The sequence below is a fragment of the Atta cephalotes genome, assembly GCF_000143395.1.
Source record: "Atta cephalotes unplaced genomic scaffold scaffold00023, whole genome shotgun sequence".
In the NCBI taxonomy this organism is placed as follows: domain Eukaryota; kingdom Metazoa; phylum Arthropoda; class Insecta; order Hymenoptera; family Formicidae; genus Atta; species Atta cephalotes.
The window spans coordinates 535,101-552,315 of record NW_012130087.1 but is presented as its reverse complement, the minus strand read 5'-3'; the positions used below and the strand labels follow the sequence as shown (position 1 = coordinate 552,315).

The 17,215-nt window shown below is 34.9% G+C and overlaps 2 protein-coding genes across 2 annotated transcripts; both read left to right on the top strand.

Annotated features, from left to right (window-relative positions):
- The first annotated feature begins 1,103 nt into the window (after positions 1–1,103).
- Positions 1,104–7,891, top strand: LOC105619818. Its single transcript, XM_012201336.1, has 4 exons — positions 1,104–1,140; positions 7,422–7,488; positions 7,540–7,617; positions 7,693–7,891. Exons 1-4 carry the CDS (start codon positions 1,104–1,106, stop codon positions 7,889–7,891), a joined length of 381 nt encoding a protein of 126 aa, XP_012056726.1.
- A 6,986-nt stretch (positions 7,892–14,877) lies between these two features.
- LOC105619977 lies at positions 14,878–15,715 on the top strand. Its single transcript, XM_012201490.1, has 3 exons — positions 14,878–15,150; positions 15,270–15,539; positions 15,617–15,715. Exons 1-3 carry the CDS (start codon positions 14,878–14,880, stop codon positions 15,713–15,715), a joined length of 642 nt encoding a protein of 213 aa, XP_012056880.1.
- Positions 15,716–17,215: the final 1,500 nt, after the last annotated feature.

The window sequence follows — 17,215 nt, the reverse complement described above, 5'->3', positions numbered from 1 at the left end:
TAATAACACGGTGTATCTTCATTGTTATGCTCTGCCTAACGTCTGTCGCAACCATTTGCCTGTCTGCCCGCAAAATCCATTTGTCTAACATTCTGCGACGTCAAGTGGATCTTAGCGTCGCATCAAAAGTACTCAAACCTTTCGCCAATTATGTGACAGCTATCATCAATCATACAGCACTGTATGGCGTTGCAAGAACATACAAGAACGATTTATTGTAACGAGATGTGATTCTGAATATATTTGTAGAAAAGATGCAACGACGTAATGGTGCTTAACGAGAAAGAAAAAATAAAAAGGGAAAAAAGAGCAGAAAATTTTTTAATTCTATATAGACAAGTTGATAAATATGTATGTATTCATAATGTTAATTTTTAATGCATGATTTTTTGATATGTTTCTATAAAAACTTAAAATACAGAAAAATATTTTAATAAATTTAAATTGCGTATTGTTGAATGACCCAAAATTTTTTAAAGATTGCTGAGAAGAAAGAAAAGAATAGTGGAGGAATATTATCAAAAAAGTAAATGTTGTGGTCTTAAAAATTATTCTTACATCTAAGAATTAAATTTAATCATTATAAAGAACGAATTTCTGAAAGAGAATACGGAAAATAATTTTATTTAACTTTCAACAAAATACAAATTCGCATTGTTCAAATTCTCATAATAATGAACATCAGTTAAAAAATTTTCACAAAAGGATTCATTCGAAATATTGTATCATATTGTATCGCATTTTTTGAAAGAATAAGACATATAAAAATAAGAAAAAAAAGAATGTTCTTGGTACTACTTTTCCAAGGTTTACGAAGCTAGTTCTTCTTAATGGCGTCTCAACTTGTCCACGTAAGTAAGGAAACTCGATTGAAGTAACTTAGCAACAGTTACTAAACTCTTCGCCTGATTGATTGCGAATACATGTAACAGCGAGAAATGGAACAATCGGGGAGAAAACTCGAAGGTAGCGAAGTCCACTATAGTGAGAATAGACGCGACGCGATGTGGTACAAAGAATGATGGCGACGGTACTCACCCCCTCAGGCCGAAAGCTCTCTTTGCCAGCTCCAGCTTGAAGACGCTCGGTCAACAAGCAGCCGGATGCTTGAGTCTCGCCTCCTTATGACGTCTGCAACGAGTAAGGCGGTACTCCAGATTCTGTAGTCGCGTTTTCTTCTCACTTTCGCGACACTGCCGTGTTAACCGTGCTTTCTTACGTGTCGTGACGACGAATCGGAAAGTTTAAAAAAGAAAAATCGGGAGAAAGAGAAACGATCGAGGCTCTTCTCGAATTTACTCAACGGACCGTGACAAGACTGCAAAAGCGTTCGATCGGAACAAACGTCGGACGATGAGGACAACAACGTCGTAGCGCACCTCGGAGGAGGACAGAAAGAGAAAGAGAAAAAGAGAGAAAGGAAGATGTGAAAAAAAGAGAGAGAAAAGGAGAAGAGACAACGGAGGGATAAGCTAATTTTAGAGTTAAGGATCGGTGTGAAGTGAAAGAGAGGACAGCGAAGGAGTGAACGCGCGAATACAATACATTGCGCACATCAGAGGTTATCTCGTGCGAGTGAGAGACGAGCGAGAAGATGGAGAACGTATGATCTTGGAACACACTGCCAAAAAGAATTCGATCGCCGGCCAATCATCATTCGAAGATTTACCTCCCAGTAAATAGAGATCACCGTCTCGGCCAACTGGGGCTGACACTAATAGATCTCTTAGACGGAACATCGAGCCGTCGATTGAGGCGTTTAATGTCGGGGTTGCGTGCTACCATCAGCTTAACCGTGTTCTCTAATCACGCGTGTTTATCGATGATCACATCCATCAAGCGACCTTTCTCCCTAGCAAGATACTTCTATAATCATCTGAAATGTATGCCTCAATGGCAATTATGTGCTAAACTAGTTATCCGACTATTCAAAACTATCTTCAATTGGCCGGGAAATCTATAAATGGATAGTCGCTGAATTTGACAAAACTTCAAAAGATTCTCGGAAAAATCCACTAGGAGAGCATTTTTCCACTAACTTGTTACGAATATCACAAAGGGAGAGAAAAATATGATGCTCACTGTTACTATATAACTATTTTACGTTTTCCTTTTCAATTTTTTTTTGTGTCTCAATGTGAGTTTCATAAACGAGAAATTCTGACAGATCATGTTGTGATCTTCAGTTTTCTTAACAAGCATGACTCCCACGAGGCAACGTATCGTAATGAAGAGTTAGAAATCCAAATCGTTAGTCGCGTGGGCGGCAGGGGAGGACTGGACTGAATTACAGAGAGATAACATCTTCAATCCACAGATTCCTTATAAGAATATTGCTCGTAAGGATTTCTGAAGAAAGAAATTATATTCTAAAAAAACATATTGCGTCAGTCGCAATGTGTTTCTCTCTCTTCGATCGTTCCTACAGATATGAAGTCTGTGTATCACTCAAGGTTATGGGAGAAGCTATGAGCTTTGAAATCTCTTTTTTTTTTAAATATTTATATCAAAATATTATATATATTTTTAATACTTTTTTAAAACGCTTAATTACAATTTTGATATTATTAAAATATTTTTTAATTTAAAGAACTAAGATATAAAAGTATAGGTTCTATTAGGTTCCATTAGGTTATTCTTCTTTTGTAATAACATAATTTTAAGTGAAACGTTCTATGAATTATACATTTATATAATACATATTTATTTAATGTAACAATAATTTATTAAATAATAATTTAATGTTCTATCTTTTCATATTTGGCCTTTAAAAAAATATTTCACTTATAACACGTCAATGGCTCATATTTGTAAATACTTACATACCTAGCTGAACAAATATAGACTTACTGACGGGATTAGTGGTTACTATTATATTAGAGTTTTCCATTCGCCATTCGACTTCCAGTTGCCCGAGCGTGAATTTGCATTCCAAGCGACTCTCTGTCATGTATCATGCTATTTCGCGCTTGGTTCAAAGTTTATTAGTCCAAAGTTAGCCTGCTTGCACCTCGGATAACGCGGAAACAATGTCGGATTTTCGTCGATGCACGATGGTATCCACGCAAGAGTCGCACGTGGATAATAATACAATAATACAATACAATACAGACGCAACCTCCATTCGTTCGATCGCGTGCATTCAGCTTCGCTCGAGTAACGAATTAGAGGATGCAACTAATAAATATATATGTCATTGCATACATGTCGAAAATAGGTTCATTCTGAAAAAATTACTTTCTGCCCGAGAAATTTTAATATGATCGAGTTGATTAGACCAGTTAAATTAATTCTATTCTCCTTAACAAATGTGATGATATTATTTTGTGACAAATACCAATCAAATAAGAGAAATATTAATAGAAGAAATATAATCACTCAGAAATTAGGTAAAAAGGAATACGATGAATACCTGAACGTTCAGCATAAAATTTATTTTTCTATTTTTATACAATACCTAAAATATAATTATTTTTAGATTATGTAATCTGAATCGATGAATATTTGAACAAATAAATTTTTCAGTTCTTTTATATCGTGACGCTTAGAGTTACAACGAAACACTTATAAAGGGATTCTTTGAAGTCACGTTTGCTCAACTAAAGTCGCCACGGAGGAAGCAGGAAAGCTGCGAGAATGATAACGCCGCCGAGGAATTTGCCTGCATCCTCGAACTTGTAGCAAATGTACATTGTTTCGCGTTCACTACACATTCTCGGATACTGTGTCGAATTTTCCTCCGTAGATGAAATGAACTGTCTCTCTCGTTAAGGCAAATTCAACTTGAGATCAAAATTAAACAGCAATCGAAAATAAATGCAAATAGCACAAAAATTGAATTCAAGAAATTCAAGATATTCAAGAAATTCTGTAACAATGGTATTGTATTATAATTAATTTATACAAATTTCCTCAATAAGAGAAAAGTAAAAAAATCGATTATGTAAAGAAATGACTATATTAAACATCGTCTATCGTATTTAGCGAATGTTTTACAGGCTCTCGATTAAAGACGAGATGCGGGGAAAGTCGCGCCTCGACGGATGTCTCAACGAGACATAAAATGATTGAAGACTTAATATATTAAACGTTAGATCGTAATATTTACACTGTATACAGAATTTCTTCTCTAGAATTTCCTACAAGAGGAAATAGAACGGTGGATTAAAAATAAAAAGAAAGAGAGGACGGAAGGAAGGAAATTGAGGTGTTTAATCATTGCGGCCGGAGGTTTAAATCGGGGCCCTATTAGCATGTCGCGATGGTCGTGGAGAGAGAGAGAGAGAGAGAGAGAGAGAAAAACTAATTTTAAATCTAGCACGACGTTGTATAGGTAAACACATCGATGTGTTGCAAATATCTCGGGAGGATGCGTTCGTCGCACGGCAGGATGGATAATCGATTAAGTCGAGGTATATCCACTTATCCGCTTGCTCTCACACCCCGCAGAGCGCAAATTCCAGAATCTCAAAGAGGCGGTACACGAGATACCTTAAGACGGGGTGGATATGGCGCTCAATTTGCACGGATCCTTGGCTAAGCCTCCAAAGTGATAACCGATCTACTAGATGCAGCCGGGGCGGATCACGAAGTTCCATAACGTGTCCCGTTACCTGTAACCTACCCTCGTATCTCGAGTAAGACACGCTCCGACGAATAATTACCGTTCACTTATCTGTAACGACGAAGCCATAACTCTCTTCCCTGTCAAAGCTTGCGCTTGTATTGCCTCGTGGTATGAAAAAAAATGTAGAAATTAAATGCGAAACTGCATCATCGAAAATAACATAGCCAATCTTGCAAACTGCGCGAATTTAATTTTCAGTCTTGAAACGCAATTCTAACAGAACAAGAATAGTTATATCATAATTTAAATTGATAAGCAATTTAATAATATTGATGCTTATTAACATTTTAAATAATCTGATGTCGAGAAATAAGGGTCTTAAGATCTACAAATAATTGTATTGTGTGTATGAAAAATATTATCTATCGTTTAAGGCATTTCCTAGTTGTTGTGACATTACGATCTCAAAAGATAAGTTATTTAATATTAATTATTAAAAAATTTACATCAAACGCAATCGATGAAATGTATTGTTATTATTATAGATATGTAGAGCATTATTGCTGATGCTTTACTTTTTAATATTCTCTACTTCATTTATATTCTCATTTAAATTTTGTAATTAGTATAACACACACGATAATTTTCCTTCACTATGCATATGATGGGTTCAAATATCTTGAGTTAATTTTCATTATTTTTTACAAAAATTATTAAATTATTCTTACATATACTTTAATATTTTATAAAATATTTATAAGCTTGTGTATTAAAAAAATTACGTATAAATATTATAACTAATTACTAGATGCTCTCCTAGTATTTAAAAAAAAATGCATAGAACACGAATAATCCAATCATTAAGTTTTAAATAATGAATTATTACATTTTAATAATAATAAAAAGTTATTATTATTATTAAGTTGAAACGAAAAACATGGTCGCACATGAAATAATTTATCTAGAAAATTAAAGAAATAACACACTCGAGATAGGTATTATATATCGAAGATCGATGCTCGTATTCAGTGGACTTGACGTTGGATGAGGTGCATTCATCGTATTACATCCACGTACGAAACCGCCGTGCCACCTCAAGGAAGAGGATACGCATGCATGAAACAGGGCATGCCGCCGTAACTCAATTCAATTTGAGAGCACGTCGTTGTGTAGCAAGGAGTCCCTTTTGCGATAATCTCCGCCGGAAATACTAGACGGCCGAAACTTCGCGACTAACGCGATTTTCAAGTAAATTTCACTCGCCGATGCTGCCATTAGGATGACACGCCATGGCTCTTAGTCGGAGCATCAACGGAATTCGCTTGCATGTGTACCTATCTTTCGCTAAATGTGAACATCCGAGGGAACCTAATAACCACACAACGTTATCAGCACGGTATCAATATTTCACTCAGAAATTATTTGAATTCCAATTGTGATCAATTATGATAATCGGTATGATTATTGGGCAAATCGGATCGGATAGAATAAAGTATAATTCGATAATAGCATTAAAATTGATACACATCGAATTATACTATTGTTGTAAGATCGTCTCAGCTGAATATATATTATTCCTTTAGACTCGAAAAGATTAAAGTAACCCGATATGATTAACATGCTAAACGAATTAGTGCCACGAACGTGTATCATAAAAAATGTAACGCTATGTCGCTCGATGATTCCTCTTTGAAACAAAGAAAAAAAAGTAGAACACATGATGTTACATTGTTTAAAGAGCTTGGTAACAAATCTCGTTGGAAAACAAATAGTAGATCGAAAGGAGACATCGAGGAGGAAGCGGTACATCTTAAAAGTCCCGTAGCTGAGATCCTTTTAGCAAATTACGAAGTTATCGGAAAACTCTCCCGAAGGGGGACACGCCTCGCGGCATTATATTTAATAACGTCCAATAAACGTTACTCCTGCCACTGCTTTTTCTTTCTCCATTTTCCTGCTCTCCTCTTTTTTCTCTTCTCCTTCGCTTGCCCCTTCTGTATATTCCCGTTTTACCCCACTTCCGTTTTCCACCGCCGCATTTTCTCTCTTTCTCTTTTTTTCCCTCCTTTCCGCCTCCTCCCTCCCCCTCCCTTCGCTCTTTCTCTCTCTTAATGTACCGCTAATGTTTTTACTTGCGTCATATTAAAACGATTGATTTCGCTCGCAATGTCCCGTCTCTTCAGAGAGAGACTGCTCTGCACACTGAAAACCAATATCGACCACTTTCAGTCTGGGCGCGAGTCGAATAAACGGCCGCCATTAACTCTAAAGTCCTGCGGCGTAATACAGAAATTTATACATCCACCCCGTTTCAAAAATAATCGCGAAGCTTGTAGCTTGTTCCGTGACGATTACGTTAACACGTTACGTAAACACAAATTTTTTCACGGCAAACATAAATTCCTTGACCATCGTATGTAAATTGATCGTTGCAGACGATTGTATCTCGGTTCATAATTTTATTGATTAATATTGATTTTTTAATAATTTACCAATGATATTTAAAACTAATGAGTCCAGTCTTCCATGGGAACTCTAAATATTAAACAAATTTCATGAAATTGATTCTAAATTTCAATATCTAATTGTGAACAATTATTTTAATCGCTAATTATTTTTTTCTATTTTATCTTCTATGCTTCTATATAAATAGAGATTCTGAGATAACATACTCTGCCAGTAAATTTTTATATATTAAACTTTATTTTTATTAAAATCTATTATACTTTGTTAAAATCTTATATATAAGCGATGAGTCGTAGTCAATTTTTGGCAAGGTCTTTTCCAGCTGGATCAAACCGCTTATGAGTCAAGCGTTTATTCAATATGTTAACGTCATTTTAATCATATTAAGGAAACATGGAGCGAAATCTCGCATGCGAAAAGTTGCCGAAGAAAAACAGTCGTATGGAACAGAACTGGTAAGCTACAGTGCGCCAGGATGGGACAGTGATGTGCAGCAGTATTTATAGTATGGATTGTGTCTGCTTGGCAACTCGCCATCAGATGAACGGACTGTCCCGAAAGCCCTACGCACGAACCAAGCAACGGTACGTACGAAGTGCTATTGATAACTATTGTCTCCACATTTATCTGCGAATGGCTTATTGCCTCGCAATCTTTAGATCACCGTCCACTTTGCGCGAAAGAACGACAAATGGCAGCGGTGATGGAGGTCTTTTTTTCCAAACCGGAGCTATTACAGCGGCGGGGATGAATCACGGAATCGAGTCCGATTGGTACTCGTTCGCAAGCACGACCTGGCTTTTATTAGACTGGCTGACATCGAGGATCACTGCCAAACTAGGATCGCGCGAACAATAGCTTCCACCATCGTCTCGACCGAGCGAAAATAACCACAGTTGCCTGCACATTTCCTATTGCACTCTTTTTGCATCAAAGTTGAAATAAAAAAAAGAAAGAGAGAAACAGAAGAGCAAAAAAAAATTCCATCAATTTTAGTTTAGAAAGAAATTTGCTGTGAATAAATTTGAAAATATGTGTCTGCGCATAGTAAGTTTATACATGTAAAAATTTTAAAGCGATAAAATAGAATAAAATATGGAAAGAATGGAAGTGTTATTGAAACAATGAAATATTTTTATTGCAGAAAGCGAACTAGCGATAATGTAATTTTAGGATTTCAGGATAATGATTCTGGAAATATTTATCTCGCGGTCGCGTGCCCAGAATCTATTTCCGTCGTCCGAATACCTCATCCCCCAGCTTCTAAGATTCCCAGACGACTCTGGAACATGGCGGATCAATGATCTATTCGCTTCATGCGTACAATGCATGACATGTCGACGAAATCTTTAAGTGTTATCTATTCAGAATTTATAGATGCCAAAATGAATACCCAAAATCTGAGATCCTAATAATATCTCATCGTAAAAAAGACATTTCTTTAAAAATATCAGAAATAAAATTTTCTCTAAATTATAAATTCATTCTTTTTCTCTCAATTTCATAAATTCATCTTTTTCCGAGAGAAATTATTGTTACGCTGTGAAAAATCATAATATTTCGCGACAATACCAGAACGAAAAAAAGAAAATACGCTTTCTATAAATTTATAGAATGTACTTTTTCTGAAAAATGAAGCTAATAATGTTTTTTCTAAAATGTAAATGTAATAATTAAACCGTACTCTTCTACCTTCTCTCCTCGTTTATAAAAAATCTTAACCATCCACTGTTCCGACCTTTACCTATACCAAGTGCCATCACCATTGTTACCGTTTTAGCTTTTTTCATCGATTACCGTTACCCCAAAGAGGATATCCCGTGAAGCTTAACACCGACTCGAGAACCGTCCTTGTCTCGCATATCCCCCTCGTATTCCATAGGATTAGACCTGGCTTTAATGTCCGACGACAAGGGATTTCGATGGTAATTGAATACGGACACGCTGGCACAGAACGCGGTTAAGAGTTCGAAGTGTTTGCTATCGCTATTCGCGCTGTTTTACTCAACATATTCATCGAAGAGCAGTTGATTTAATTGATAAAATTAGATCCTGAAGTCCAGATGGACTTCAAGCACCCCTTTAATTATGTAAGATAACGATAAAGTGCCTTTAGTGCACGAATTAGCGCATGCATGTTAATTCTTTTTGAGTGACCCGACGAACGGAACCGGAAGCAATGCCCCCTTTTTGTGCTAGCTGGTCCGTACTTACTGCGCTTAGACTCTCGTCCATCGATTCGGCGGGATTCGGTTTTGATCTATCACGTGGAAAGAACCGATCGCCCTCAACCGAGTATTCACTGTCAAGCCCCCGTAGCCGGGTGGATGAAGATCATTCGCTTGTGGTTCGTACTCGTCCGTAAAAAAATCGAACGGCCATCATTTCGGGATGCATGTATGAAGTTTGCAGCGCAAACAGTAACGCCACGATATTTTGGCGACGTATCGAGATCACCTGCAACGATTAGCGGATTTTCGGTATTCTCTCGATATTTCGGGATATATACGTACAATTTGCCAGGAATATCTAATATTATCGCTCTATAAAGATAGTTCGAAAATTTCTCGACTTGACACAGAAATGACGCCACAAATATCAAACTGCTATAATTTTAAACAAATTTGATTGCGCAAAGCTACTATTAAAATTTCAGACAAATCCAGTTAGTGTCTGTTCCAGTTAGTTTCTATCGTATAAAACAAACAACTTTTTATTCCATCATGACAATGTATCCGCTCACGTTTTTTCAAATTGTCGCAAAATTGCAAGAATCGTCCTTTGAATTCACACGCACTGTTGTATTCAACACAGATTTATGCTTTATCCCTCAGTAACTTTTTCCTCTTTCTAATGAAGAAATGGCTCACAGAAAAAAATTTGGCTCAAATATTGAAGTAATTGGTGAAATTAATGTTTACTTACTTTCTTAGAGAAATCATATTATACAGACGACATAAAAAATTAGAATATCATAAACATATTGAGTTAAAAAGGGATTAATTCGGAAATTTGGGAAATTTGCCAAATTAAGTGTTGTCTTTTATCATACACAGAACTTTCCAAACTACATTTGTAACAGGATACCAAACAACCTACTTGTAGCAGCAGATAAATGTAAGAAATTGCAACAAGCGCGAATAGTAGTAATCATAAATTACGGATAAGTTAAAGTAACCGCATAATCTATATAATACATATAAAAGGAATGGTTTTGTTGAAATATCTAAACATTTAGCTAGAAAGCTATCTGAAAGAGAGAAATCTGATCTAGAGAAAAAAAAAAGAGAGAGAGAAATTTGAAAATAATTCTGTTGGATCATCAAAAATTTATGTAGAATACGAGAGTATTGATGACAATGCAGTATAAAAAAAACTTTAACATTTTAGAAATTAATTTGAGCGTTCCACATAATATTATTTTAATAAAATCTAAACAAAATTATTTTCAAATTTGCACTAAGAAAAAAGTTACAGTAATGAAAACACCAAACATAATTTCATTCTGTAGAAAGTGAGAGATATATGACGCCATTCTTATATGTAACACTGTTTTATTTCGGTAACAAATTTTTTATTTTTAATTACAAAAGATCTCTGACCATCATAAAAAAAAGTTTAATTATTAGTAAATTCAATATATTTATTTAGTAAATTCAATAAATTAATATTGGCGTGGTAATCAACAATTTAATTGATCACACATCAATAAATAATATCAACAAAACTTCAAACATTTCTCTTAGTATGTACATAGTTAAATTTTTAGATACTTCAACAAAATCGTTTTTTTTTCCATGCAGCCCTACAGGCTGATACATCCGCAGCATTTGTTACACTCTCAGCTTTAACATCGTGCTGCAAAATCCGCTGGAGCGATTCCCAGAGATGATCGGTGCATTCTGCAGAAAGCGAGAGATATTTAACGTGGGCGAAAGATAGGTCAGACCGTAAAAAGCCGCGATGCGCGCGGTTTATGCATGCATGTGGGGACATACATACGCGATTCACAAGGCGAGTCACTCTTCTTTCTCTCTCTTTCTCTCTTCCTCTGACATGGACTGCTTCAAAAGGAGCAGCCAGGTGAAGTGTATCCCGCGTACTCGGCATGGCGGAGGCCACCTTCGTGCACGCACGAGTAGTTCAGGTGGCATCGATGGCGTTCGCAAAGCAGTTATTTTTAGTTCAATTTAAACGCTCGAGTGGCACCATAAAGCGAGTATACGCTACGTATACGATATAATATAACTAACGGGCACGATGGAGGAGGGAGAATGGGGAACAGGGTCTACAGAGGGAGAGGTTTTCGCGCGAGCTCGCGGACAAATGTCGTCGCCGAGATCGTTAAAAGCGTCGTTATTGCACGGTGGAAACTTCCGCGCCTCGTCACGGCGAGAGGATATTTTTCTCAATGCCCATGGATTACTTCATAATTCCATGAAACGTAAATTCCTCGTCATCATATCGGGCATAAAGATGGTCGTTTATTGCCCCCACTGTGATCCTCCTACTCCTATCCTTCCCCCTGAGGACTAAACGTCGCGCAGATTAACTCTTAACTGCTGACGTTGATAAACTCCCTCGGTCGTGTAACGTGTTAAAAGTTGGAAAAGCTGTTTCGTGCGAACGTTCTTTCGAGGAAAGAGAAAAATTCTATCGAAATACTTTACGAAGTTCTATATTCGGTGGAATATCACCGTTACTGCTTCAAGTCGCGTTTATCGGTCGAATCGCGAATATTTCAATAGAATGGATCTAGTCACATTTCGACATGCATCTTTGAATTTCGATGATTTATTTAAAAATAAAATTAACAATAATTTTAATAAGAGATAGTTAAAGAAATAGTTAAAGAAATTAATAAAATAAAATAAATTATTTAATAACATTAATAATAATTATTGAATTTATTTATTAATATTTAGCGAAGCACAAAATGAGATTTTCCTCAACTGGACTCATTAACCATGTTGTGTGCTTATGCCTCTTCTAAGAAACTCGTAGCGATAGTAATTACGTGAAATTAAAAACAGCTGGAGTACTTCGGTTATAAAACGAGTATTATACTATGAATCCGTTTAGTATTCTTTTTCAGATTGAAATCTCACTCAAAACGAATGAAAATTCTCTTCAATTGATAGTAAAAATACTGCTGTTCGAAATGGAATGACATTTCACTTTTCAAGGCTGAATTTACTAATCATATGTAAACGTTTCATTCGTTTGAAGTGAAACATCAATCAAGTTGACTTCAAAATGAGATCAAAAGTTTTAACATAAAAAAATTTAAACTCAATATATATGAATATTTAATTTCAATCATGTTTCATTTGTTTAGAATAAAACATAATACCAAATAGCTTATGTGAGTGAGTTTTAATCTAAAAAAATATTTAGATTCAGTGTAAGTAGATTCTTTTATTGACATTTTATTTCTGGAAAAAGTGCTGCCGATATTTATTTACATATAATATCGACAAAACGCAGTGTCGATACGACGAGACGAGTACATCAGTATCATGACCAGGTGAAGCAATTTCAAGGAAGCGCAAATGTTCAAAGTAAATAACGACGACATTTGTGACATCAATCAAATTGGCTTCAAATTTTATTAGCCGATCAAAGTCGCTATTAAAAATTTGGCACTAATTTGCAGAAACTTGCTCCAAATTATATTCAGCTTATTATGTATAATGTTACATCTGTGTTAAGGTCTGATTTTTATATCTGCATTATAGAATTGCACTTTCTTTCCCATTTTCGCCAAATATCAAACATATATATATCTATTTCATTTTAAGTTCCAAAAGTGCAGTACGAGTTCAGCTACAGAAAACAGATCCCTTATGTTCTTATATCATAATCAGTATGACTCACTTACCAAACTTCTTGCGTAACGCATGCAGTTTCCAACAGTAGAGTATTAGATTCATTCTTTAATTATGAAGGAAAATATTCATAACACAGAATGAAAGAATTCACTCCATATGAATAAAAAGTCGTTTCAACTTCAACGTAATCACTCCATTTTCAAGTGGAATTTCACTGCAAGAAATTTAGAGAGCAGGATTGTTAGTATATTTGTCAAATCTACATTCTGTAGTAATAATAATAAATAAAAATACACGCTAATAAAACAAGAGATTAAAATCTACTTAATTATTTCGTAGTTACACTGAAAAAAAATATTAAATTTTAGTAAATATTTGTTTGAATAGTTCTAAGTAAATACAAAATGTCATATATTTATTTGATACAAAAACCATTAATTGGATTTAATTAGCATTTTTTAAGTAAATATTTATTTAGTATTTATTTAATGTAAGTAAATGTTTACTTATGTATATTACTCAAATAAATATGTATTTAGTAAATCTTTTTCAATGTAAAAAAATTTTATTTGAGTATTACTTTATTCTCTATTTATTATTTTTACGACGGATTAGATTTTATTCAAGTGCAATTAGAAAACTTGCGTTATTTCCCCGACGAAAATATTATTTCTTCGTCAGCGTTTTTAACACGCGCGCGTGGTTCGGTCAGATGCGGACGCTTCACGTTACGCGCGGCACAAATCAAAATCAATAAGCCGATTATTGGCCGCGCCGAGCGGAGATTACGCCGCTTTGAATTGACACTTCGACGAGGCGAAGTGGGCCTTGGATGCCGCGATTCAATCCCGCGAGTTCTGTCGACAGGCGGACATCCGTCCCAGTTCCTTTTTCCACGCGCGGTGAGGAGTCAGCCGCGAACAAACGAAGCAAAATGGCGCTCGATGCGAAGCGCGGACATCTCGCTATTCGCGCGTTACAACCGCGCGTGGCTCCTCGTTCTCGCGAACAAACGCCCATGCGACGCGCATTCATCCAGCTGTGAAAGACGCGAACAGCTTGTTTTCCGCGTAATTTCATTCCACGCGGCCGCGAATATTTTCCAACGCGGTATTTTCCGTACGCGGAAGAGAATTTATCAATAGCGCCTCTCGCGAGCGTCGCGGTGCCGCCGCCGCGCGGCGCCATCGTACGAGACGTTATGACAAAACGAACCATTGCAATAACGAACCGAGATGATTACTCAAAAAAGAAGAAAAAAGAGAACGTTATTCGCTTGAACATTATTCGAAATGTAATGCGCTCGAAATAATAACGACTGTGATTTGTAAAGGTATAATTACGAAGAAATATAAATTCTTTTATTTCGCACATCGTGCTGGATAACATTTAGTAGATACATGTAGAAAATAATTGAGAAAAATATATTTCTTTAATCTTTATTTAAATATCATTGTAAATGGTATTTCAGGTTTGTCGACATTTAAATTTCACTGTATGTATGTACAAAAACACACGACGGACAAAAGAACATGATATTTGGTGCAACAGAGCGAGGAAAAACGTCAAATAGGTTTTTCTAATCAAATTGCAATCACTAACATTTCTAGCTGTCAAAATTTTTAGTTAACAGTATAAAGATTCTCGTAAATTCCTCGAAACTAATTCCTCGAACCGAATATTATTTCGGTTGCGAAAATTCTTCACAGAAAATTTAATAATAAATTCGTTAAAAGATTTATTTAAAATTTTCAAAGGATCAAAAATAAAAGGTAATGTAATATGGATATGACAAAAATTCCAGTGCTTAAAACGGAAATGGCTTCATTTTTTTACAGTTTCCTGTGAAAACATATTAGATAACGAGATATGGCAATTTAATTTTTGTATACACTTAAAATTTATATTTTGAACTATTTTATTTATATTTTAAATTAAAAAATATATTGTCTCATGTTAAAATAAAAACGAGCATATTTCGCCATTTCCATTTTCTACTATTAGTTTAACAAAATGGGACAAACTGTGGGCAAAATGCCTGAAACGTGGGAAGGTCTCCTGGAAGAGAAAGATCGTGTTTTACATTGGAGTTCCGAAGTATTGGCGAGAGTGCAAGATAATGTTAGGAACGAGGATACGTTCTTGTTAGATTATGACGACAACAAAGTTAACGCCAAGATCGACACGTGGATTAAAACTAATCGAACGCAAGTTGACGAGACATTTAATAAATTTCCAAACGCGTCAGATGAGTTAAAAAATGTAGTTAACACTGGAATAGAAAAGGTGATTAATGCATTTTCTCTTTATAAGATGTATACGTCAATTAGTGTTAAAATCTTTCTCGCAAAGTAAAAGAATTTGTTGGACGTATATCGTGAAGTTAAATCGTTTCCCATGTTTAGCTTACTGAAGAAATACGAACGAAAACGAGAAAAGATTATCAGAATGCATACAGTGACATGAAGAAGTTCAGTAAGAAAGTGGATCAATTAGGTTCAGATGAACGAAAAATTCATGCCGAAATACAAAATCTGGAAGTAGAATATGCGGGCGACGTTCAAAAATTCCAAAAGAAATTTGGACCATTGCGATTAAAAGTTTTTGACAATTTGAGAACCGGCGAGAAAATGATATTCCAAGATAAAAGACTAAAAACCGATTTTACGAAAAAAGTAAAGTTTCTCTTATACGTTCAATTTATACGTAAAACTGCGATTTATATTCTAATAATTTAATTGCACTTGCTCAGGTTTACGATATTGATCACAAAAATTCTGCTGAATGCATAAAAAAGATCAATAAATTGCTTAAAGATTTCGAAAAAAATGCAGCAAAAGAAAATAAATAAAATGGCGCGGATGAAAATGTCTCATCAACTCAGTATACATAATCGATAAAACCGTTTATTAAAAATTTATTTAAAAATATAACGAATTTTCTTTTTGAAATATTGTTTTGCAACATTCAATTTTACTCGAAATAATTACAAGAGAAAAAGAAAATATATAGTCACGTATTATAAACATTAATCAAATAATAATAAGTATAGAAAGATTGACGTATTCTTGAATGATTTTGGTTGATTTCCTGTTCTGTATATAACCGGTTGCTCCTATCTCGAATGAGAAAGAGGATAAGGAATTCCTGGATAATCTTCCCATCGTAATTGGTAGTGTGAATGATGGGAAAAGAGAAGAATAGAAAAGAATTGAAAAACCATCCTTGCCTGATGAACGTCTAGAACGAAAGAGAAGAATCTGAGTTGTACAGAGTGTTCCGATATTATTGGATGCTTTTTTTTTACTAAGCTTTAATTCACTTGGAGTCAATTTGTCTTCAGCAAAAACGTATAGCCTTCGAGTAATTATAAATAATAATATAATTTATAAATATAAATATAATTTTCATTTTATAAATAATAATTAAATTTTTATAATTACAAATAATTATTTTAAAAGGATCTCTCTAAAGGATATCTCTAAGAAAAGGATATCTCTAAGCTTTAGATAAGAAATGAAAGTCATAAAATTGTCAATAAATTTTATGCGAATTTGATAGAAAATTAATAGGAAGCTTAGTTGTATAAATATATTATATATAGTATTAAAAACGATATACTAAATAGTAGTTTCGATATACTAAATAATAATTTTGACGTATTGAAAAAAATATCTAGAAAAATTAACAAGAGCTTCCAAGACACTCTGTATAATCTAAAAATTACTCCCTGCTTCCCGGGTTGCGTCACAGATTCGAATTCTCTCAGGATACGATCAATGGATTCGCCGTCATAGAATGACGCTAGTAACCTTAACGATTCCTTCGAGACTCGCTATATAGATCCTTTGCAATGCGTATCCTTGAGTCTCTCCAATCGCGATCCTAGAATGCCACACTCCAGATGACGTGCAGCAACGGGAGAGAGAGGTATGAATATAAGACTACCCCGTATTCTGTATATCACTTGGTTGGGATAGGCTCTCTTGGAGGCTCTCGTGATCAGGAGAGCATGAGTGAGCAAGTAGTTCGCAGCTCTGTGATGCTACGATACGATCCAGGAGCGTATTACTTCAAGCGATTTTTATAAGCATCATGGACACAATTTAATTATAAGGCTTTATAAGTACGATTTTCTATATAAATATCCATAAAATTGTAAAATATTTATATAAATAATATATGTTATAATACTTTTAAGATATAATCTAAAAGCTAATCAAATTTTGCAATAAAAGCTCCAGATAGTTGATTCGATATTGAATTAATGGGTATAATCATTCTTATTTTAAAACCATCTTAAATAATGTCTTAAGATGCTAATATGGATAGATCCTCTGATTGGTTGTAA